Below are 24,177 nucleotides of genomic sequence, written 5' to 3'. Positions count from 1 at the left end.
CACGTCTCTTCGCAGTTTTCACCTTCCTGCCTTCTGCCCTTCACATTTTTTCGAGTTTTCTCCGCGAACGGGGGGGGGGGGGGGGTAGTGAGTTGCGACTCCCCTAGCCTGCTACGCCCGGCTGGCGGCAAGTCGCCTGCCGCACTAGGGTGCCCTGAACTTTTTGTCACCTTGGTCACGGAGCACACCAGGTGGAAGGCAACAGGATTCTCGGACTGTTTCAGTTGAAGAGGAAAATAACATGACGCTATGCGCTGCAATTTGTGTCCACGGTGTTGCTCGGCAGTAGAGTTTCTGGGCTCACGGCCCCGGCTGGCAAAGCGTCCGGTGACGAATCCCGGGTGATCGGCAGATGCCTGCCTCACGGAACTTTTGAGCTAGAAAATACCCGATTACAGCCGACTTTGGAAGCTTGATGTTTCAAATTATTCCCAGGAGAACTGTGCAGTTCCTGGCCAGGCTCCCGGGTGATTTTGCCCCCCTTCCCCTTCCGCGGCCTCGGGAATTATCTAGCCGCTCGACGCGTTTGTCTTCTTGCTGCGTCAGGCTCCGGGTCAAGACACGCAACCAGCGGAAGTATCGACAGGCATTTCTAACAAGAGTCAGGAGAAAAAATAAGGAAACTTTTGTCACGAGCCGTGTCAACACCGAAGCGGCTTCGTTTTCTCCAACAATTCGGGAGAGCCGGGTAGCTGACTGGCGATTCTGGTACTCCGGTGGTGAATCCGTTTTGCGTCTATTGGTTGACCGTTACGCGCATGCAGACGGGGTTTTTCGACACCGACTGTATTACGACCAGCAACCCTTTGAGTCAGGAAAACCTCTTCTTGCAGGAGGTTCGTAACCACCTCTAGCGCGCGAGACAAAAGGCTCTGCTTAACGCCGTTCCGGTTACGCCGCTCTCGACTCAGCTGCCCTGCTTCGCACGAACAAAGGGTGGAGAGCTGCAGCGTCACCAGAAACGGAACTCTGCAGGGGTTCAGAGGAGGCCGGAATTGACGAGGGAAGCTATTTGACGGGGTGCTCAGGCGATCGGGGTTTTTCACATGCGGCACCAATCGCCTGTAGAGCCACCGATTCAACCCAGGCGTACAATTTCTCTGCTGACAAGTCTGGAGCGTGTGACAACCTTGCGTTCGGGTTCGAAAGCCTCACGAGTCGTTTAGGTGGAAAAGATGCCTGGATCCCTTGAGCGCTACTTCGCTCATCATGCAGTTGCTTCAACCCAATCTCTGTAGCAGAAATAGGCTGGAGTCAAGCTTGACTTGTCCACGGCCTGAGAAGGAACCGTTCCAGAAGGACATTGTCGTCATGAACGTTTCCGGCGGCGTTCAAATGCTCAGTTGCCAAAATATTGCTACTGAGACAGAGTGTGGTGTAACAGGGAGAGCCTCTCAATTCACTCCGGGTACTCTGATGCATCGTATCTCGCGTGTGTACAATGTGCCTCTGTGCTCCATTCAACCGTGTTCCACTAACATGCAGGGCGTCGACTCTCTACCTCTTCCCTCTATTTTATTGCTGTTTTCTTGTTGGCTCTCTCGCTTTGTTACCATCGCCCTTTGTCAATCGTCCTCTTTTCTCCAGCTGCTGCTTAGCCTTCGCCCTCCTCAACCTGCTCACTTCCGTAGTCGGCCAGATTGGCGTTTTTAAGCGTATGGATGCCGCGCTTCGCGGCACACTGGTGCTCTTGGTAATGGAAAATCTCATGGTTTTCTTTATTGGAGTTTTTCTACTCGTGCACCTATTCTCAATTCGTCCGTCCGCCCTCTTTCCTGCGGACACAGGACCTGCGGGCACAGGGGTACAGCGGGAGGACGCATTCGATGGTGAGGATATGCTTCATCCAGCTGCGAAACTCACGGGAGAGTCTCTCCTTAAGCTGTCCGTCGAGGCAAGGTGGTGGATTGCCACGATCGCGAGCGTGGCGCTCGTTGTCTGCAGTACCATTACTTCTCTCTGTCTCCGCGCGGTGGCGGAGTTTCAAGCAGAGCTCGACGCTGAAGCCTTCGTCGAAGATGCACGGCACCTAAGAGACACCGAACGCATGTTGCTGCTGCAGGCATCAAAGGGCTACAGGCCAGAGCACGGGGCCTTCCTCTTTCCTGGCAGCGAGACCTCGCGGTGGCGAAGAGACAGCGTCTCACGGGAAGGCAGTCCTAGACGAGTGTCTGATGAAGAGGGAAGCGTTACCCACAGGCTGATACAGGATGCCAAGTCACTGCCGCACCAACAGCGACGGACAAGCCGTCGGAATGTGGCAGCGGTCCCAAGTAAGCACTGCACAGGCGAGAATGGAGGCGACCCTTCGACCGCATCTGAGTTGCACGAAGATGCCCATCAGATCGAGACCATAGGTGAAGAGGAAGGTCGCGTCTGAGTTCTGGTGATAGGAGAAAAATAAGATTAATACAGCTGGGACGGGAGAAGAGGTTTTACAGTCTCCTTGTAGGGGAGATTCATGTTCGCCTTGTAATGCTGCAGACGGCCGTTTCCTTTTTCTCCGTCTTTTCAGAATTGAGTATCAGATCGCCGCCACATTTAGGCGAATGTCAGTCCGCGATTTCTTTTTTCATAGACTTTGACGCACGAAGACTAAACCACTGCATGCTCTCTTTAAGAAAACAGCGCTACTGCTTCGCTTTTGTCATCCGGACGATCAAGGACACTTGATAGTTTTAGAAAACATAAAACATGGCAGTGGCATCACTGCCGCAGGAAAGGCATATCAGAGAGAGCTAAACTGTGAATTTTCATGTGGCTGCAGTCACTAGCGGGACGAGGTCATTCCCAAACACACACAAGGGGCAGTTGCCTACGCAGAATGTTCGTAGTGCACGCGAGGTTATGTTTTAAAGCAAGTTATATGTATCGGTCAGCTGACTGTGGTTCTAACACATAGACACATGCACCGCCGCACTGTTGTGTAAGCGATTCTTTCATTCGTGGGTTTGGAAACGCCACGGGCAAAAAGAGGTGGACGAAGACTGAGTCCAGGTATCCGGGACAAGCGAAATGAACGGCCATGGACGGGGAGCGTAGGATGTCGATGTATCGCTGCAGTCAGAATCCCGCACAATGTCGTTCGGCGACAACAGGTGCTCATCGAGAGTTTTGTTTCGTTGTTCCCGAATAAACTCCCGCTGCAGGTTGAACAGTTCCTCATGAGTAGGCAGCGGGCTTGACAGCAGGTACGCAGCGTCAGCGATACCCAGCAGAATATCTGAGAGGCTTTGTGAGCGAGGCGCGTCTGCTGTTGGCTCTGGTTCACTTGGCCCCCGACCCAGCTCTTTTCTGTCAAGTGGCATCCTTTTCCTCGAAGCCATCCTTGCCATGGTGCTGGTTGGCGGTAGATGGTTCCTGCGCGCAGACTTTTTTGCGGATGACCTGGCCACGTGGCGTTTCGTCGATTGTGCTTCCTTCGGGATACGAGCGGCACCTCTACTTCGGAGTAACTTCTCCCTCAGTGTCAGTCGTCGACGCTTGATGAATCGATCGATCCAAGACCGAGAAATTACACCTTTACGAAGCTTGAACCGTTTTGAGAGAGATCGCACTTCCCTGAACAGTAACACATTTTCGCTTCCGTGCTCCCGTGTAGTAACAGAGCCCGACTCATACCGGTTCAGCTCTTGCCGTGAGTATTTCCCTCGTCTCCCTGCACGTCCTTCGAGCGCTTGAATGAGTGCTGTCTCGAACTGAGATAACGGCACTACTTCAACGCGTCGACGTTCATCTGGTGGCCCGGACAGAAACTTTGCCCTGTTCCGCCTCCAGTGCCTTATCGTGAATGTAGTGACACCTGCCATCCTAGCGGCATCTTTGACGCTGAGATGATCTGTATCCCTCAGGATTTGCAGCCTCTCCTCATTCGAGTAAATGTTCCTCGTCATTGTGTCACGAGCAAAAATAGCGTTAACGCAAGGTTGAATGGAGCTAGACTGCCAGGCCTTGTCGAATGGACTTTCTGATGCTGTGTCTTGAACCTTTGGAGGTATTAAGAGCGCAAGGCAGAAAACAGTTGTTAGATGTATACTTGATGTTAGTGTAGATAGATTTTGATTCATATGGCTGACTTGCCAAAAGCAACGAAGCAGCTCCCCTGGTCTGAAATTATGGTGTATATACACTACGGTGAATGGAAGTTAAACATGCGTAGGATTTCGGTCATAGTGTGTCATCCGGTGTCAGGGAAGATGGCAAAACTGGTTTCATCCGCTACTCTGCTTTTTCTTGATCTACCAAGCGCGTGATTTATCCTGTCTCCCACATGATTTTCGTGACGGTGTGTCTGAGCATCGCAGTCAGGCAATATGTTGTCAGTTGACCACCGCACGGTAGAGGAACTGTAAAATAAAAAACTCTTCTCAAAGATGCAGTGCAGTGCTCCTCAGTGAGGCCGCTGGTCGTGCTGGTCCTTAAAAAACGACGGATCTCTGGTTTTCCGCCACTAATTACAGCTGGTACATACCGCGAGAGTGGAAAAGGCAACGTCAACAAGAATCACTTGCCCAATAAACCTGTAATTTCGAGCAGCCAAAGGCACCTGTCTTCTGGCGTGTTCCACTCTAGACAGTCGATGCAGCTCGACTCGGAGCACCGATGAAGTATCACTGCAGGACCTGTTGCCTCCATCCGCCTACCGGCCAGTCACACCATCGAGTTAGCCACTCAACTAAACAGAGAGTTTAAAGAAGTGAGAGGTTCAGCAGCCATTGGTAAGACTAGAAATGTTCAGAATCCGGTACAATACGATTTGCTGGAAAGAGGGAGAAGAAAACGTCAGAAACTCGAGACTCAGCGGACATGGAAAAGCAGGAGACGCAGTATCAAATGTTTCCATCCAGTGACAACGCGAATGCCACAAAACGGAGTAACGAAGGTTTCGATTTCGATTCTCATTTATGCACTCGAAACGCGGTACAGGTTGACAGTAGATAAGGCAGCAGAGACTGCACAGGCACCTCTTCGCTCAAGATTGGCTTCTGGAGAAAATTCTATGGCATTCCCATTGCTTTTTCTCTCATGTCTTCAGTTACCTGCTCACAGCGTATGAACAAGGGGCAAACTAGAAAACTCGTATTCGGCTGACCTTGACGTCAGAGCATGCATGCGCTAGCAGAAAGTCTTCTTACCGTCTCTCCGTCCAGTGTTGCTAGTTTCGGTAACCGCCGGAGCATTTGCGAGCGTACATCATCCTGAGAAGCAATGGCCTGACCCAACGTTGTGGCACTGACCCTACCGATCAGGAGCGTAAGAGCGAACGCTTTGCCACTAACCCTACGCCGGACTATGAGATCGAGCATGTTTCTACCCAACAGCTTTCCTTACAACTGTTTCATAAAAAGGATTCCCCTTGAAGAGCACATTTACAATGGTAGGGAGAGCGGCCTGATGTGCACATCAGCAAACAGGTACGAAACAGAAAATCCTCAGTCACGGCAGGTGGATCTCTTGATTCTGGGAATGCTCTCCTAGAGACAGGCGATCGCTAGTTGCCTGAGTGTGACCTCCTGTGCGACCTCGCGCCAAGAACGCCACGAATGTGTGTCGATACGTTTTTTTCTGACACTGAATGACTGTTACCGTTGCAACCCTCTTTCCAATAAAACGCAGAGCTAGCCAACTTACTAGCTTTTCTACCTCTTCCCATCCTTTCACTCTGTTATTAGACATGTACAGGACCTCGAGTTTCACACACGGTTGCAGGCCATCGAGTCTTTCTATCTGATTGTAGGACAACCAGAGCTCTCGTAAAGTCTGGCCAATTTCCTCCAGCCCGCTAATACGCTTAATTTGGTTTCGAGCAAGGGAAAGAATCTGCAGGTTCTCTGTACACACCATCCATAGCGTACTGAGCGTAACGCTTGTCTTTAAGGACCATCTCAGGTTCTTCTGAAAAGACAGCGTGTAAAGTGTAGGCAAAAAATAGTTCTGTCTAGCAGCTGGTTACCCGACTCGCGATGTTCGTCCCCCACTGCCAACTATAGAAGAGAGGCGTAGATGCAAAGATCCTACTTAGATTTGGCAGGTTTATCATCTTCTCGATGCAATTTGTTGAAAGGGAGAGATGTCGACATGCTGTCAAGGTGTTCAGAGAATTATCCATTTTTTCGATCGGTGGTAACATGCAGATCAGTTTAACTTCTTCTGCTTCGGCAGCCGTCGCGCCTGAAGTGGTGTCGACATACAGAGCATAACAAGGGTACGGGGATGATAGTCGCCCAAACGCAAAACGGTAACGGCCGGAAGGATAGCTGGGCGAAGTAGTGCGTGTTTTATGCTGCTTCACCAGGCACCCCAAGTCTGGACAATCTGGCGTTCACTTCAAGAGAACCGTGCAAGATGGGAGAGAAAAATGCGACAGATCGACCTTGTATGAGCACTAACCGGTTTTTTCTTCGAAGAGCTGTATCGCCTTCGCGCACGTAGTCCCTCCAGACGACTTCATGCTGCCACGAATCCGAACAGCTCAACCCCAGATTTAGACAGAATACGCTATTCCGCCCGGAGGCAGCGCTCGGCGGCCTCTATGGGAGCAAGCGCTGTCACGTATCCAGTCAAGCGAAAAACAGCAGAGCCTTGTTGTTTTTATTTAGTGGCACAATAACCGACTGCGTGCGTGTATCCAGCTCCCCTCTTCCGTTGAGTGCATTGGGCAGATAGGTGTGCAGTTTTTTTTGCGCCCACGGTGCCCACCCCTACGGAATATCCCTGCGAGGACTCGCGGTGCCCTAGGCCGGAGCTAAAATCAGAAGAAACGGAGTTTGGCGGCGGTTCTATTGGCGCCGGACTATGGCTGGTTTAATGATGAGTTTGCTGACACGACGTTGTCGCGCAATCTGGGCAGTACGTGGTTCGGATGCTGGCACCACGTGCCTTGGGCTTGAGCAGGAGTGAGGCAAAAGGTAATTTGGTGACCATCATCGCAACTGCAGAGTACGGAAGCGGCGATGATCGCTGAGAAATAACTCTTGTTGTGCCCAACCCCTGTTCGACGGCGGCACTCACAAGGGTTTTTGACTGTGTTCTGCATGCAGAGCACTGTGTTCGAAAAGGAGGCAACTCACGTAGGCATTTTCGGTAGGTAGGTCGCTACAGCTGTTCGCAGCCAGCTGACGTCGTTAATTAACTGAAAGTTGTGATGTCCGGGCATTTGGGTTCGTTGAGAATCATGCCTAGACGCAGGTCCGTGATTTCACCCGCCAGAGTTTTTTTCGAGAGGGCTCCCTGAAAAACAGAATATGAAGGAAGCTGCATACTAAGCCGTTCTTGCATGCTGGTTAAGCTTCCGGGGGGTCCAAGCATGACTTCCAATAGAGAATGCTCAGTCGAAGGGCAGTACAAATCGCGATTCTTCAGTGTCTGTCAACCCGTATCCAATTCGTTGTAGCAGGAGCCCCAACTTCCAGAGTATATTCTGACTGCAGCCGCTCGACGGCGAATGCAGCTTAGCTTAGCTGGATCCAAGCGTGACTAAATTCCTCTCCACGATTCCGAAACGGAGCCAGAGTCGGGACATCTCATATGCTGAACGAGTGTACCGGGACTGCAACTGCACTCACAGAAGCACAAAATGGAGAACGACGAAGCAGCAGCGGCAGGATTGAGGTGAGGTTTTGCCTCTTCAGTGCCATTATTTTTCCCGTGCACAGCTTTATACAAGATGATCGAACATATCATGAGCAAATCGAAGCAGACAGGCTGGTAGATGAACTGACGCTCTCTCACCTCGATTGCAACAATGTGCGCTGCGGTGTTTAATGAAGAGGTGATGACAGGGAGGCAGAAGACCCAGAAGCACCCTCGTCTATGGCAGAGGTAACTTGGCACGCTGGACGCCTTGTCAGCAATCAGCAGAGCACCCTGTTATTTGTAGAGAGACGAGCTACCAGAGCGTTTATGAACCATACCACACCCAAGCGGCGCGTACTATCTAGGTGACCGGCTGCTCCCCCAGTCGACTGGTTAGCCTTTCCCATTCCTTACAGGACACATTTCAAATATTACCACGGCTCTCTGTAGGCCACACATTAACCCGTAACTTACTCTCGTTCTGCCTTGATGCCGGATACTGTGGACGCAGCAGCCAGCACAGATACCTTCAGATCCTACCGTAAGCGCGGCTGGTCGGCGGGTATCGTTTGCCGGAATTGACGATGGACCTGGGGATGAAGAAGACCGGATGTCACTACGTCCCGGAAGCGCTCCTACCACAGAGGGTGTTTCCGGTCAAACGATGGAGTCGAAAAGAGGGACCCTGGACAAGGCTGGATACACTCAAGTGTCTGAAGAACACCCGTTTGCACCAGGCGGTGATGCGGATGGCCGGTCGTACGGTATGCCGGGGAGCCAGCCACGCGAGTCAATCACTGTGGCCTCAGAATCGAGGGAACAGGCGACAGATGAAAACAGTTTTCGTGAGCCTTCTCGACGTACGAGCGCGGACGGGAACCAGCTGCCCCAGCGTAGGGAGCCCGGAGATCACACAACGGCGGAATGCAGTGGTGACAAGGACCGTCTTCCATCGGTTACAGGAGGTAGCCTTGTTGGGTTGGAAGCTCCTGTTCACGCTAGCAACGAAGTGGATGCAGAGGCCTTCCTTTACTCAGGTGCTCACCAACTGAGCAGCTGGAACGATTCCATTGAAGTTGCTGAGCCACGGGAACAGACAGAACCTGTTTCCAGTGGAAGGCGACAAGGCTCTGTTGCAGAGGCGACGGCTTATACGAATGAAGGGGCAGTCAGGGATGAGAACATAACAAGTCGGTTTGGGTCAACAGATGAAGCACTCGATCTGCTCGGCTCAGGAGATCCGGTAGCAGGCAGTCGAAGAAAGCAGAGCTCTCGAACAGAGTCAGTTCTGGAGGCGTATCTTCCGGACCACGTCGGCCATAAGCGGCAGACGGAAGAACCGAAACTCGAGCAGCATTCGCCTCCTCTTCAGACCCGGAAGTCCCATGGGCAAAAACATTCTGAGCACCGGGTAACGATTGTCGATCCCGTGTGCGGCGACGCAGGGAACGACAACCTTGGATCTGCACACTGGGCCTCTCCTGGTGTCTTCGAAGATGAGCTTGCGGGCGCACTTTCCCCCCAAGAAGACTATAGTGAAGACCAAGAAAACGCAAGTAAGAAATGTAAGAGAGACCTGCTGACCGCAGTCTGAGAAATCGAGAACCAGTGCTACACATGACCACCCCAACCAAACTGGTCGTCCAAATATCACCGACGCTGTGTTCGGATCTCAATCTCCATTTTCATAAAATGTGCATCTTACTTCAGTCCCAGGTCAAATACCCGATGGCGGTAGCGAGAATCCAACCCCCTCGCCGAAGTTGGTGAACGGCGTCAGGCCTGTAGAACATTTCGGCGGGGATGATGGCACCCGTGGATCAAGTGCAAAGGCAAGTGCAAACGTTGCAGGGGGCGGAAGACAGCAATCTCCCAGTATTCTCTCAGCAGCTGCGCAACTCCAACCTCCACGCCCCACTGTGAAAGTCGTCGTAACCTCCGACTTGGCAGAAATAGAGGGCCGAGCAAACGCCAAACGACCGACCTTCTTCGAGTCCCTCCTAAAGGATGACGGCATAGACTACGGTACTGCCTAGCGGAGCCATGGATTTCTGTGCAATGTGCAATATCCGGAGACCTTAAGAGCCCTTATTTATGCCAGCACACACGCTTGAGTGTCAGCAACCTCGTGCGCGGCACCCAACCCGCCGTGTCCATACTGTTCAGTAGACGCAACGTGAAGGCTATCATGTGTGGTGTGTGTCTTCATCAACGCCGCAGCTGCGTCATGCTTTGAAAACGTTACGTGTTGTAGTCCGTTTCTTGATCTTTGTTTAAACTTGGGAGGGACTACCAAGGAATCCAGCGCTCTTTGAACCCAGTGTGTGGTGTCAGGGTCCAACGTGTGTACCATTCTCAACGCAGATATCACAGGCGAGCCGGCCTGGGTGACCGTATCTGCAAAATCCACAGCATCTCCGGTGACGTTTTCTAGGTTGTTCTGTCGTGTGTTTTTCCCCAGGCATAGATCTGAGCAGGCTTGATAAACTCCGAGTAGTGACCTTTTCCGGGGGCCGTGTTTTCGATGCCGTCGAACTGGAGGAGAATGGCATCGTCGTGAAGGAACAAAAACGGTTTGTACCTTTCGATAGGCTGAAGGAATTCATTCAAGTCATCGTAGATGACATGGAAAAGATGAAGAGACAGGTGTGTGAACTGTTGATTCGCTGTCACCGCCCTCCTTCCTGTGGACGTCTCCCTGGCGTGTCTTACATGCTTGACAACACACAAGTACTTGAACAATTTTCTTCACATAAGCGTGTACGGAGGCCTCGAAAGCGAGATAATCCTTCGCTCTCAGCAGGATAATGAATCCTTCGGCCTTACACATTAAGACCGGTCCGTTCAGCAAGTGCCACCTACCGTGAAAGATGGTTCGTGAGAACCTATGACTTTGTTAAAGTTCTACCCGACCATACGTTTTGTCCTGTTCGTCAACGCAGCTCCGCTTAAGATGGCAAGTTGTCTGTGGCCTGTCTTTGCACAACCTGGTAAAGGTATCGTGTAAAACGTGTGCCTTTCTATGTGTTCTTGTAGAGCATTGACGCGATCACCGAGATGGAGTGGAACTTTCGGATTCTAGATCAAAAGCTGAAGAAACGCTGCGAATTTCAGGTTCGCTCCTCGATTGTTCACAGAAGTGAATTTGAACTGCCATCATCGGCACTCCGAACAAAGTCCAGCTCGACTCGACGCTGACCAGCTCAAAGGGGAAAATGCACTGAAGGGCATCGTAACCGTAGCAGGGGAGGAAACACATGAAAAACCGGTCCCGTGGTCTGAGTCCTCCGCTCCTGCGACACCGCCCACTTCTCAATTGGATACAAACATATCGTCACTCTGACGACGGAAAAGATCGCCGTAAGAGAAACTCACCTGGAAATATCCCCGTATATACATGTCCACCATAATTTGGGACCTCTCCTGGTGTGCGAATGCTTTCAGGTCAACGAAGTGAAGAAAAGAGCTTTAAACAAGCTCACTGTGCTGCGAACCACAGTGCTGGAATACAAAACCCAAATGGAGTATTTCGAGGCTCAGTACAAAGACTTGAAGGACAGTTTTGACACGAAATTACAGGCGTTCAAGGAACAAATGCCGAGAGATCTCCAGGAACTAGACGGTAGGGAAACTGCCTCTCTCTGCTTTTTCCTCCGGAAGTTCAGCAAAACACGAAACTCCTTTTCATTGGGTCTGGGAGGCTACGGCATGGGTCGGGCCTCTCGCTGCGTCCGTGGTCTCGTAAGAAGATTAATCCAATTAAGTATGATAGACATTTAGCATCCGTCCTTAACCTATGAGGATAAAAGGCAACTTCAAGCGAGGCGTACGAGGCTGAGTAAAAAGAGTCTTCCTCTGTTGGCGCCATCTACAGTTCAGCGTTCGCCGCAGGTCGCCGCAGGCCTCGAGGGGCGAAGCACTTCTGTCATAAGGACGGCGGCAGCCAAACCTATACGGGCCGATTTGCTTCGACGTCACTGTCTAGAGCGGCGACAGATGACTCTGATCCTAACTGGACGGCCACGCAACGGTAGACGCTGCACGGAAACTGCCTCTCTGGAGGGATCTGATAGGCAGCAGGCGCCCTCACCAGAGCCGTCGCTATCCTGGCCCGTGTTGTATCTGAATGTGTGAGGCAGCGCAGTGGGCATCTAAGATGGCGGAACTGCAGAAGGTGCTCGACGCAACTCAAGAGGAGCTGGACGCAGGCCGTCGGTGTCAGAAAGAAGTGGGGGAAAAGATAAAGAGGCTCATGGAAGAGATCACTCGAGCAGAGAGCGGTCCATTCGACGCTTCAGTCAACGACGCCCTAGTCGAGAAAATGGGCGATCTTCTTATTATGGTTCGACTGGTTCTCCGAGACAACACCCGGGAACAAGTCGCGCTTTTTCTCCAGCAACTGTCCGCTCGTGTGGTGTCCGACTACCATGAGAAAAGGGCAGGATCACTCGAACACGAGAACCAGGTTCTGAAGGATGCATGCGGACCAGAAACGCAAGCGCGAATCGAGAAATACGAGAAAGAAATCGCCGATCTCCAGGCGGCACGCGAAGCCGCTCAAAGTCCCAGCGCCGCTGGATCCAGTTCCAGCGGCGAGGAGGTCCAGAAACTTCAGAACGAGCTCACTGTGCTCCGCGCAGAGAATATGATTCTCCGCAGAAAAGCTGGTCGTGAGGACGCTGCAGGCGATTTCGATCGGGTACCAAAGACGCAACCGAACGTCTCACAGCGTTCGTAGCACGAGAGACTGGCCTCGCCTGTGATTGGTATTACCCCGACCGGATCTGCTGGAGGGATTTGGACTCCAGAGGGAGACACTGGAATGAAGCACAGGCCGTTTCACGAAGCCTGTGTCCGTCTCTTCGGCGTGGTCATCGAGTTCCGTTTCCTGTGGAAAACGCATTTGGCATGTGGATGCAGCTTCAAGAAGATGCTCCGCGTGACGGCGCTGGGGTGGACCCGCTGCTCATTCAGGACATATCACGGACAGTCGAGGAGCTGGAGAGACAAGTGGAGTCTCTGAAGAATGAGAACGAGCAGGTAGAGACTCTAGTGCCTTTCTCTTGCCGACATCAGGTGGATTTCTCCTGTTATAGAGACAGATTGTCTGAAGGAAGGCCCTCGACGCCAAACGCGTGCTGAGCCTCAAATTAGGAGGACTTGATGTCGGTTCGAAGATGCCCGTCTTCCCATCAACCGCAGTCTATGCTCTGGTTTGGTTTTTTGTGTGTGGAACATCCCAGCTCCAAATGCAGTTGGTGGTATGCGTAGAAGAAACAGCGAAAGGCGGCGGGGCGGCAGCCGTTGCAGCCATAGGCTCTGCGAAGGCTAGTAAGGCAGCTCTCGCGCAGCGGATCCCGCCCTCGTTGAAAGATTTGCTTTTCCGCTCTTTCCTGGTGGAGACCGGCTTCCACAGACGTTGTCGGGATAGCGTTACACCCGCTCAGCGACTATATGGCTCTCGAGCGTGCGTGGCATCCACTCTATAGTCTCAGTAGATGCAAAGTGGAAAAAGTGTTTTCGTGTGCACTGCGCTGTCCAGGCGACGGAACTGCTGCGAAGATGGTACAACAACTGCAGCAGAAGAATAAAGCGGTAGGGTGTTTCGGGCCTGCAGTGGAGGGTTTGCTGTGTCGGACTCCAAACGTTTGTCTGTCCAGGCGGGGAACAGCGCACTCTGCGCGTAAACGCGGAGCGAACTGCTCATCGCCGTGTATGGTGCCAACAAGACTGCAAACATGGCAGCGAAACCCCCTTGTGTCCACGCAGACACCGGCGCACTCATGGGTGGTCACTGTAAACCCTATAGCGCTTAACCGAACGCGTTTCACAACCTTTGTCGGAATGTCTTCCCAGCTTGAATCACAAGTGGAGCCGATGAAGAAGAGAATTCGAGAGTTGGAAACGGCTCAAAAAAGGGGCGGCGGCGACGAGCAGAGAGTGAAGGAACTTGAGATGAAGCTCAAGGATGCGGAGGCGGAAAACCGGAAACAACAGAAGCAGTTCGAACTGGAGCTGTCTAAGAGCTCCAAGGTGCGTGCCGTGCATCTACAGTGCCCAAATTGAAAAGAAAAACTGGTCTGATGTCCGACGGGCCCTCGTCGCCTTTGCGGGGACGGTGTTTGCTGGTGAAAAGGAAATCGCAGGAGACAGCGCATAGGGGTTTTTGCATTAAGTTCCGTCTCCTTAGCTTGATGTATCTCATGATCCACCGGCACGGCTTTGAACGGCTCTGTCCCTACTGTCTTGTGATGCGCTGCGCGGCAGCCGCTGACGACACTCTGGCACCAAGCAGCCGAAGAACGTATTTTCTGCTTTTCCTTCGGGCTCTCACCTTCTCCCGCATCGCTTGCGTAGTCTAGGGAAACACAAATCCGTTGCCGTCGGGCCGGAGCCTTTTTCCTGCGTCCGTTTCCAGCGGTGGCAGAGTCGGTATTTTTCTTCGCGTCTTGAAATAGGGGAGCGGCATGGAGTTAAAGAAACTGGAAAACCAGGTGCAAAAGCTGACTGAACGAGCTGTTAACGCGGAGACCGCCCTGGATGCAACAGACAAGCAGTTGAAAGAAGCCTCGAAGGAACGCGACGGCCTGAAGAAGGAAACTGAGGTGAGACCGTGCCACGGGGACTCTGGAACTTACCCAGGTAATCAGCCGTCTTCTGGCTGGTGTAAATGGCCTCCATCCCCCCCCCCCCCCCGCCTGGAGCCACACTCCACGGTTACCCCTTAGTTTGTAGATACTGGGTAGTGCTCCTTTTTTCGCGGATGCAGCAGGTACACCTCATTAGCATGAGGTTACGGGAGTCCCAGTCTGTGCTGCAGCGTGGCTGTATAAAACTCGGCGTCTTCCCCACTAAGGAAACGAAGCGGGCGGCACTTCCCTAATCCAAAAAATGGTGCTCGACAGTGGGCGTCCTGTCGTTGAGCTATCAGAAGCTCTCAGCATACTTAACCGAGGAATAGGCAACAATGTAGGGATGTCTGAATGTCCGCGTTTGTCCCGTGAGAATGGTGTAGCGACAGCAGCTCGGATACCTGTTGATCAGCTGTTTCATCGCTTCGTTTGCTCACGGTTGCCGCATAAGGACCGGGGTACTCGGCCGTCCTGCGCAAACCTGATGATAGATTGACGGGCGTGACTATTCGCGGTTCTTTTCCGGTGTGGTGCAGGACATGAAGAAGCAGATGGGAGTAGCTCAGCTGATTGCTGCTGAAGTGGAGACCCTGAGGGTGGAGACTAAGGACCAGAAAGCTAAGCTGGTCGAACTTGAAGAAAGCTACAAGGTGAGCCGGCTCGCCGGCGCTCGTACTTGTCACTGTGGGAAACGTTTAACTGCTGATGGTGCCATGGAATAGGAACATGGTGGTTGGGTGTTTCGTCTTACAAAACCAGCGGTCGCTGTCGACTTGCGAATCGAGGCCACCGGGGAGCGTGCCGGGATTCGTTCTGGCCAGGAGCGACGCGCTCTCACGTCAGGCTCTTTGGTGAGTAGCAGAAATCGGATGAGAAGCAACTGGCTAGGAGCACTTTCTTCCACTGTGTTCTGCGTGTTCTCTGCCGCTTTCCCCACCTTTTCGCGGCTTCAACAGCAAGAGAAATTCCTGCGGAAAAAGTATTATAACGAAATCGAAGACATGAAAGGCAAGATTCGCGTGTACTGCAGAGTTCGGCCCATGGCGAAATACGAGATCGAGAAGCAATGCAAACAGTCTGTCTTTCCTGTCGACGAGTATTCCGTTAAGGTTCTTACGTCCAAAGTAAGGGCGAACGCTTAGGTGCGGAATATCGGAGTACTAGACTCCTTCGAAAATCCAATTTTGTTGATCACCTCACTTAGAGTGTGCCTCCAAAATCCACGAAGTTGTACACCTCCCAACAGAGAAACCGTAAACGGGTGTCCTCATCACCAAACTGCAGAGAGACAGTCTCTTGTCACCTTAGTCGGTTTCCGAACGCTTGCACACACACACGGCATACTCACGAACTTTCGGTTTACACACACTCCAGACCATGGGCTTAACCAGTTCCATGTGGCCAGTTAACTGACCATTTACCTGGAAAGCCAGAGACGTGCCACAAGGCAACCAAAGCCTTCAGCTGGTGCAAGTCCCAGCCGCAGTCGCATCACAGGAGATTGGACGCATTTTCTTCGTCAGGATGCGAACCTAGATGTGGCTGTTTCCGGCACTCTGCACGCTGCTTTGCGCGCTCCCTGCTCGTTGGTGTGTTCCAGGGCGACAAGGAATTCATGTACGACAGAACATTCCCTCCAGAGTGCACCCAGGTAAGCTTGGCGACTCTTCGGTCCCGTGGATGACGCGCGGAGGCAACGTTCGAATGCGACAGGCTTATGGTTGTCCCCGTGTGGCATCCCGCGCCACACGGGGCCGCCGGGCGATGGCTGTCTATTTTGTCGGGAGAGTGTTCACTTCTGTTCCCCTGGAGAACGCCCTCGTGTCACCCGAGGACGTAGCGTCTCGCCTGGTGTATCACCTGAGGCACACGTCGTTCTAGAGCACTCGCACGTGTATGTATGGAGCCTCCATTCACACCTGGAGATCCCGGTTTCACGGCCCCACGCCCTTTCTTTTCTAGACACACTTCCTTATTGTCGCGATGCATGTACCACAGGAAGAGGTTTACGAAGACACCAAACGCCTGATTCAGTCGGTCATCGACGGCTTCAACGTGTAGGTGTGCAATGCGGTCGTTAACCGTTTGGTTGGGTCTGGGGCTGGTGCAAAGATCGGTCGCCTTGCCGCCGGGCAACGAACGCAGCAGACTACGCGGATGAGTTTGCCCGCACTCCCTGCTAGGAGACGAATTGCCACTCACTCCACCGAGCCTTCAAATACACTGCGCCCGCCTGGGCGACTTGGGGGCACGCACCTCCGCGCCCGAGCGTACGAAAAAAAAAGCTGCGAGAAAAAGTTCTCCCTGGATAGACAGCGTCGCCTTTGGGGGATGAGACCGCCGCACCGCCTCACGCAATTATGCCGTTGGAAGTCTCGGCATCAGCGGCGTGCTGCCGTTTCATGGGATCGATCAGCCGCGTTGCCGCTAAGGCGATTGACGCTGTGTCTTCCCAGCTACCCCACTGGATCGCTTGAAAGAGTTGACAGTCTCTCATATTGCGATCGACTACAACGGACACTTTCGCCCTTAGACGGCCTTTTCCCCACGGAGACGGGGATGCCTTGTGCACAGCGATGTGTCCTGCACGAATCACGGTAGGTTGAGTAACGGCAGCGAGGCGCACTTGCAAGCGCGTGAGGTCTGAGCTGACAACGTTTGGTGGTTCAGGTGTATCTTCGCATACGGCCAAACTGGGTCCGGTAAAACCTTCACGATCCAGGGTGGAGCGGGCAACCCGGGAATTGCTCCGAGAGCCATCAACGATCTGTTCGACACCCTGAACAGCTTCGAGAAAGGCAAGTTCAAGTACGAAGCTGAGGTGTATATGTGCGAGCTTTACAACAACCAGGTACGCCCTTTTGGACCGCCGCGCACTCGAGTGCGACACGCAAGGCAATTCCTCGTGAGACGCGCGCTGGTGACCGAAACACTTAAAAAGAGAGGCGGTCCTTAGATGCCAGTTGCTGTGTGGCGCTTCGTCCATCTCAGTTGATTGACCTGCTTCTTCCTGAGGAAAAGAAGAAAACTCCGCCGGCGCTCGAGATCAAGAAAGACGCGACGGGCATGGTTATGATCCCCGGAATAACTCTAAAAAAGGTTGCAGATAAGGAATCCCTTGCCAAAACGTTTGCCTGGGGCCTGGACGCTCGTCACGTTAGCGGCACTGCAATGAACGCCGAATCTTCTCGATCGCATCTCATCTTCTCTGTCATCGTCCGAGTCGAAGATCTTGTGGCCGGAAAGCGCGCAAGTGGAAAACTTTCGCTTATTGACTTGGCCGGTTCAGAACGGGTTAGCAAGAGCGGTAAGCAGCGCGGTCGCCGCACCACCGCCCGCCTCCTTGTAGAAGAAGGCTGCTTCTAGATTTCAGACAGCCTTGCACGTGACCTCGCTGAGTTTCCCCCTGCCACACAGAACACTCCCACCCAAAGAGAGACAACCCCGAACGTCCTCGCGGATGAGATCCTGATGATGCAAGACCGTGTAGGCTTGAAGAGAGACGGTCACTTAGTTGCCAAACAGTACCCTGTCACCGGTCCAGGACTTCGAAAGGACAAGCTTCTGTTCCTCAAGGAGTTTGCTTTGAAAAACCCCACAGCGACCGCAAAAAAAAAAGCGACGTTGCGATGCATCTCCGTATTCTCATACGGTGAGGCCACGTGTGCCTCGCCGCAACCCATTCCCCGGCTCCAAAACGTCATTTCGTGCGATCGACTTCCTCGACTTTCGGCACCTCAGGCGTAACAAAGGAGAGACTCGTGGAAGCAAAAGAAATCAATAAGAGTTTGTCGGCACTCGGCGATGTGATTTCGGCGTTGTCATCCGGTACGTCAAACACCAACTTTGCAGTACCATCCTCCACCTGGGTCTCCGGCGACACTCCACGGATCTGCGGAATCCGCTCCAGGATAGTTGGTTTCTCCATCAAACAGAACACAGAGACCAAACGCACCGAGCGTGTGACTGCGCGGCAGTTCCGTGGCAAGACGTTGAGGCAAAAAACGAACCGAGACGTCAGGTGCCGTTTGTTGGAGCAGACGAGTCTTGCGGTTTACATTCTGTAAGCAGTCGCAAAAAGTAGTAGGCATAACTGCCTCAGTTCTCATGCTTGACTGGCCTGGGTCTGTCCCGCCTGAAGGACGAAATGCTAAGTTTCGCTTGTCTTGCCAGTTAATCTCCAGCCTCACCGCCCTCAGTACCGGGGTTGAAACCGTCCTTCTGGGCTGTTCTGGTACTCGACCCCCCGAGGCAGCCCCTTCTTGAGGTACACTGTGTGTTTCACAGGAGAGTCGTTCATCCCGTACAGAAACCACAAACTCACTCAAGTGATGAGTGACTCGCTCGGAGGCACCGCAAAAACTCTCATGTTTGTCAACATATCGCCTGCTGACTACAACACGGACGAGACGGTGACCTCGCTTATGTATGCTTCCCGAGTCAAGCTAATTACCAATGACGTGAGTGACGGTTGAAACAGTTCTCCTACCATAGCATCTCAGACAACGTGCACCCCTCTTCTTTGGACGGCTCTTCCCCGGCCTCCATAGAGGCGCCTGTCTCTGCGCCTTGCGCGCAACAGTCGCTTCGTAATCACCCTCTCATGGACGCTTTACAGCACGCTCTCTCTGTGTGCGGCATCCGGGGTTAAGATCGGAACGTGGGACTGTGACCCTGTTCACCCCCCATTGCCGGGGTTGCTCCTTATTCGCCCACGCTTGCCACGAAGTTCAGTCAGTCCGCTTTTCCTTCACGTTTTCTGCCGGCGGGGTGCACAGCGGAGCTGCTTTCGGGAGGCCAGCCTTCGAGAACACTGACAAACTTTGGCCGGGATCGCTTCCACCTGCCCTGTCTGGACACTGCACCGTCTGTAGTGGAGACTGCGATTTTTTTGCGATAATTATCTACTCTGCTAAGCACGCCGAGACAGACATCTGTGTGTAGGCACAGACACACAAACACAGCATGCCTATGTACTGCTACAAAATAGTCGATTATCCAACAGGCTTCCAAACAAGTCGAATCCAAGCAGCTGGCGACACTGAAGGACAAGGTGAAGCTCTTGACCAAAGCAGTGGAGAAACTGAAGAAGGGCGAAGATATATCAGACCTCGAAAAGAAATTCCAAGAGGAAGAACCAGCCGCCCCGCCCGAGCCAGAGGGCTGTCCTCCTACAGAGAATGACGAAGATTTCGAGGAACCACCAGATCTCCCAGCTGACTAGTAAAACTGGAACGAGAACATGCACTTTAGCTTTCCCCCCTCGATCCGTCGCTTTCCATGATTCTCGCCTCTCCGGAAACACACGTTGACTCTATCGATTTCGACTTTCGTGCATGAACCGTGCTCACTGCGGTCACTTCTAGCCCCTTCTGTTGGTGCTTTGATTTTCATGCTTGCTTTTGTGAGCGTGTACATGGCCGAACTGCCTCGTTGTGGACCAAGAAACGTGCATTCTCATCGACTGCTCCAACATATGCTGAACTGGACCCGTCCTCGTCATGCCTTTCATGCGGCACCTTGATCTATTCCAGAGCACTTTTCAGCAACTGGTTGCGTCACGGCTGCATCTCTGGATCCCTACGATGGCCTCCAAAAATGCAGTATCTTTGCGTCAGTTGCAATGGTGTACCGAAACCGGCATGGCCGTCCTGTCTAAAATTTCAAACAACAGAGCCACCGGCTCTTTGCGAAGACAGCGCAAAGTGCCCACATGCCGTAGGGATTGTGTTTTCACCCAGAAACTTGCTTGGAGGACTTTCTCCTAATCTCCTCCCATGCGCTGTGCAGGTTCTCGTTTCCTCTGTGGAACAGCCGCTTATCGGTGTTTGTGGAAATGCGGGTAGGAAAATTCGTACACCTTATCTTTAGGCGACCACCGCTACTACAGGAAGGCGTTGAGAATAGCTTCATCGGCGTTAATATGAAAACTGGAGCGAGGAACATCAAGTGGAGAACCCGTGTGTTCACCACTCGTCCTCTAATCTCTATCCGCTCGCTGGTACCCCGCTCGAAGCGCTTTCCTCTGTGGAAAACACGAAAAAACAAATTTTGGTAACCAAATGCACGGATGGCAGAGGCCTTGCAAGGCTCGAGGTATGAACAAAACCACATCGTGCTTCCGGGGAAGGCATTTGAGTCATATACCGTACAGCACTCCGCAGATGGCAGTCTTCAACCCTGGCCACACACCAGTATCGCGCACGCCACTCTCGGTCTTCATACACAGGAAGGCTCTCGAAAACTACAGTCAGTATTCACGACACTTTGGACTTCTTTCTTCGAGTTCCGGTCCTGCGCGTGTGACGGCTCGAAGTCGCTCTACACATGACCCAGACTGCGTGAGAAATACGCAGGAGCGGCCGAACGCACGCCAAGACGCGCGTCACATTCTTAGTCGCTAAAACTGTGTCGCCCGAAACTGTTATACGAGAGTTGAACTTCCCGGAGTGTCCAGACAAGCTGTTTTTTGTCGGTCCACCGTGAAGAGACAGCCGCGAAAAACGGCATTTTATCACCACGCTGGAGGAAAGGAAAAGAGTGTGCGCCGTCGGTCCGAGGAGCCCCGCGGGCATCCTCTGTTTCCACTTGATGAGGGTCACTTGCTTCCAGGATTCCGACAAAGATACCTGAGGCGATTTCGTTTCGAGGACAGCTGCAGTTTCCGCAAGGCGCTGCACAGCTGAAACGGAAATATCAGGCCTACACGAACTGCACGTCTCTGTAAACTCACGGACCCTCTGACTCGTAAAAAGATGGCGACAGTGCACGCAAGTTACCCATTTCCTTCTCCCGGCGGGATGAACGGCTAGTTGAGCGGCACGGCGCTTGTGCGGACTCCCCCCAAATTATGGCTTCACTCCCTCAGTTTGCCTTGTGTCCCTCGCTTCCGGTGCCTCTTCCCACGCCTGAATTCCCCGCTCAAGAACGAAGGTTCTTCTGTTTTTGGGGTGCGCACAGACACAGATTCTGGCAGGCTGGTGGTGGGTGCTCATGCGTTCCTCTCGTGGCGCCTCGGTGCGGCTGGGCCATGCCCGAGTGTGGGCTGAAAGCGTTGCAGTGTCTCTCTGCGGCGAGTCGACTCCTGTGGTGTCGGTCAAAACGCTCCAGCAGTCCTTTGGAGACCTCGCGCTGATGCAGACGTCAGGCCAGTCGACTGGGCTCCTGCAGCACCTAAACCACAGAGAAAACCGACTTTGCGTTTTCCGCGGGAGCAGAAAGCGCATTTTCCGCTCGAGGGACTTATATATGCAGGAGCCTCAAGACACCGCGCGAGCAAGACAACCGTGAGTTTCACGCATCGAGTTGTCTAGCCCCAACTGTCTGGACCCCTTGCCACGCATCTGCATATTTTGCGTCCGAGAAAAACGGACATCGGCTTTTCCACTCTGTTGCTGCCTTTTCGAGACAAATTGGCGGGGGAAAACTCTCGAATTGAAAGACAACCGGGAAAGCGCGAGGGCTCCGTTGCAACCGACACGGCGCGTGGCCCGAGAAGAGATCGACGATGAAGCACATCTTTTCGCGCCACTGGCTTCGGCCTTCCTTGTGACATTCACCTGTTCTCGCATATGCATCTTTTCCCGAGTTTGGAAATTGTTTCTAGCCACATCCAGTCCCGTCGGCCTTCCTGCATGGATGCGGGGGGCGGGGACGTGGATTTCTCTCCGTCGACCACGCGGACCCTCACGCGGCCTGGCAGCTCCAGCTCTGCTTGAGTGCGATTGCTTGTTCCGCGGCTCCCTGCCGTCTCACTCTTCCTTGGCGCGTGAACAAAGAAAAGACGGTTCTGGATCTTTCCCTGTCCGTCATCGTGTCAACCGACACCCAGCAACGGACGTGAGCTGCCTGTCTGATGCCCGACGTCGCCGTATTTCCCTCGACTCACGCGCGACCGGCCGTCTGACGTGGGGCCTCGCAGAGCTCTCTCGCCGTGCTTCAGCTTTCGTTTTCAGCTGATACGTCTTCGCTCATGAGATGCTCTGTGTGCTTTCGCACCCTTCGCTCAAGCAAAAACCTCCGCTACCGCGCTGTAACGCTGTCGGGGCTCCGGACCGCTATTTCTAACTGCCATCGAAACCCGCAACCTGCGCGAGGAGATACGGTTGAGAGGACTGCGGAAGCCTGCCGACAAAGAGTGGAGCTTTCCCCACGTTTCTGCCGTTTAGGAGATTCCTTTTTTGCGTGCATGTGGAGAAATACATCCGGGAGTTGAGCAAAAGAGGTGTTCTCTCCGTTCCAGGAAAGGGGCGTTGCGCCGGGAAAAAATTGGTCGAGGAGCGCGTAGTAGAAGAAAGCGGCGCAAGGCGCGCGTGAGCCTTTGAGACTTACGGGAGGAAGGAGACCAGGCGCCAGGTTTTTTCGGGGGCAGCAAGGGGCCCAGATGCGCCGCTTCACGGAACACGAGGAAAATGTATAACCAGACTCAAGCGGAGGCGCCGCATTGATTCGAATCTATGAGACGGATCACCCTTTATACGAGACGCATCGTCTGCTGCACACAAAGCTGAGAGAAAGGCATCTGGGCCTCCTTGTTAACGGCAGAAGGTTTGCCTGCGCAAGGCCACTGTTTTTCATCTCCTCTGCTCCCTGGCGTTCCAGGTGACCCCCCAACGCTTTGTGTTTCTTTCCAAACATTTGGTGCGAGCGAGATGCAGAGGGAACCCGCAGGAGAGGGGGTGCGGGAACCCCCGATGCCGACGCCTCCTTGTTCGGCAGGAACGGATGCCTCGTCGCTGGTCGGCGCGCCAGGAAGGAATGGTCAGACACCTGCCGGAGTGGACGCAGGGACAGCTCCAGAGGACCTCCGTGCTTGTCTCCCTTCTTCCCGAGAGCGTCGCGCCTATTCTCCCGCCCCAAGCTCTCGAACCGAGGGCACCACTTTGGGGCCGAAAGAACAACAATCGTTGCAGACAGAGCGCACTCGACGCATCGGCAGCGAACAAGATGCGCTCGGGCCGTTGCCAGCCTCCGGGTCCACTCAGGTGTCGCGACAGGACCATCCGGCGTCTCTCCGCGTACTCCCTGATGGACGCGGAGCGCCGCGAATCGAAGAGAAGGAACGCGGGAGACAGACCCTCAGCAAAACGCGCTCAGGGAAGCGCGGCCTTTGCCTTGAAAATCCCGTAGAGGGGAAACGTTCCGCTGCCTGTGGTCCATGGGGTCTTTGGGAGACGCTTGAGTCCGTTTCCGCGTCTCCAGGTGACGAAGACGCGTGCCACATCTATAGATCGTCTAGCTCGTTGCCTGAGATCACGCCACGGCGCCAGAAAAGCGCGCCCACGCCTTCTCCGTTATCTTCTTGCTCCTCACTGTGTTCGGCTCCTCGACCCTCTTCCTCATCTCCTTCCTCGCCTCCTGAGCTGGCGTTGAGGGCAGAAAGAAGTTTTCCACCGCGTCTGCTGGAAAGGGCGCATTCTGTCGGAGCATCCGCGACGCGGGCGAGGCGCGACAGACCAGAGGGAAATGTGGAAGATGGACCGAAGCGCAGCTGGAAGGAGGTCGACACTAGGAAGCGGCTTCTTCACTCAAAGCGGGCGCCGTGTCGGGAGACGGAGGAAACGCCACTCCATGGCACAGAAGCTGAGGTCTGCAGACGTTCGCTTCGAGGTAGGCAACGGGTAGCCGCGGGGTCTGGGGGCGAGGCCTCTGGAGCAGCTCGCGTGAAGAAACAACCTCTCACGACGGGCGGATGTGCACGTGAGGAACCCGAAACGGCACGCGTTTTTTCCCCTGGACCGGAAGAGACACACGCTGACACGTCTGCCGAAGACGACGCTTCCAGCGACGAGAAAAAACCGGGGAACCCAGACCTTTCAGAAAGTTTGAAAGCCATTCCTGTGGGTCGAGTCGCCGCCCTGAAGCAGAAGCTGGAGAGAAGGATGGAAAGGAGAAGGCAGGTACGGAGCTGATGCACTCCACGACGCACTGGGCGGTCCTCCGTCGTCTTTTGCAGTCGCAGAGGGAAAAT

At 53.5% G+C, this 24,177-nt stretch overlaps 5 protein-coding genes across 5 annotated transcripts; 3 read left to right on the top strand and 2 right to left on the bottom strand.

Moving 5' to 3' along the window:
- Positions 1-1,441: 1,441 nt before the first annotated feature.
- NCLIV_014900 (conserved hypothetical protein) lies at positions 1,442-2,380 on the top strand (the record flags this gene model as incomplete). The annotated part of the gene is made up of 1 exon (XM_003881679.1): positions 1,442-2,380. One exon carries the CDS (start codon positions 1,442-1,444, stop codon positions 2,378-2,380), a length of 939 nt encoding a protein of 312 aa, XP_003881728.1.
- Positions 2,381-2,939: 559 nt separating this feature from the next.
- On the bottom strand, positions 2,940-3,893 carry NCLIV_014890 (conserved hypothetical protein; the record flags this gene model as incomplete). The annotated part of the gene is made up of 2 exons (XM_003881678.1): positions 2,940-3,556; positions 3,611-3,893. The coding sequence occupies 2 exons, from the start codon at positions 3,891-3,893 to the stop codon at positions 2,940-2,942; spliced, it is 900 nt and encodes a 299-aa protein (XP_003881727.1).
- Positions 3,894-5,631: 1,738 nt separating this feature from the next.
- NCLIV_014880 (hypothetical protein) lies at positions 5,632-6,130 on the bottom strand (the record flags this gene model as incomplete). Its single annotated transcript, XM_003881677.1, is given in 2 exon segments — positions 5,632-5,934; positions 5,954-6,130. Coding segments are annotated over 2 exon segments (480 nt in total), but the record flags the coding sequence as incomplete, so codon positions are not given.
- Positions 6,131-8,239: 2,109 nt separating this feature from the next.
- On the top strand, positions 8,240-19,431 carry NCLIV_014870 (hypothetical protein; the record flags this gene model as incomplete). The annotated part of the gene is made up of 20 exons (XM_003881676.1): positions 8,240-9,131; positions 9,286-9,600; positions 10,037-10,221; positions 10,612-10,689; positions 11,020-11,197; positions 11,715-12,274; positions 12,496-12,615; positions 12,819-12,906; positions 13,118-13,170; positions 13,432-13,608; positions 14,034-14,180; positions 14,744-14,857; positions 15,164-15,331; positions 15,808-15,858; positions 16,206-16,264; positions 16,878-17,058; positions 17,199-17,514; positions 17,949-18,035; positions 18,495-18,667; positions 19,213-19,431. 20 exons carry the CDS (start codon positions 8,240-8,242, stop codon positions 19,429-19,431), a joined length of 4,161 nt encoding a protein of 1,386 aa, XP_003881725.1.
- Positions 19,432-22,858: 3,427 nt separating this feature from the next.
- On the top strand, positions 22,859-24,118 carry NCLIV_014860 (conserved hypothetical protein; the record flags this gene model as incomplete). The annotated part of the gene is made up of 1 exon (XM_003881675.1): positions 22,859-24,118. The coding sequence occupies one exon, from the start codon at positions 22,859-22,861 to the stop codon at positions 24,116-24,118; it is 1,260 nt and encodes a 419-aa protein (XP_003881724.1).
- Between the last annotated feature and the right edge of the window lie 59 nt (positions 24,119-24,177).

Source organism: Neospora caninum, chromosome V (assembly GCF_000208865.1).
Source record: "Neospora caninum Liverpool complete genome, chromosome V".
Lineage (NCBI taxonomy): Eukaryota > Apicomplexa > Conoidasida > Eucoccidiorida > Sarcocystidae > Neospora > Neospora caninum.
This window is presented reverse-complemented; position numbering and strand designations above follow the sequence as displayed.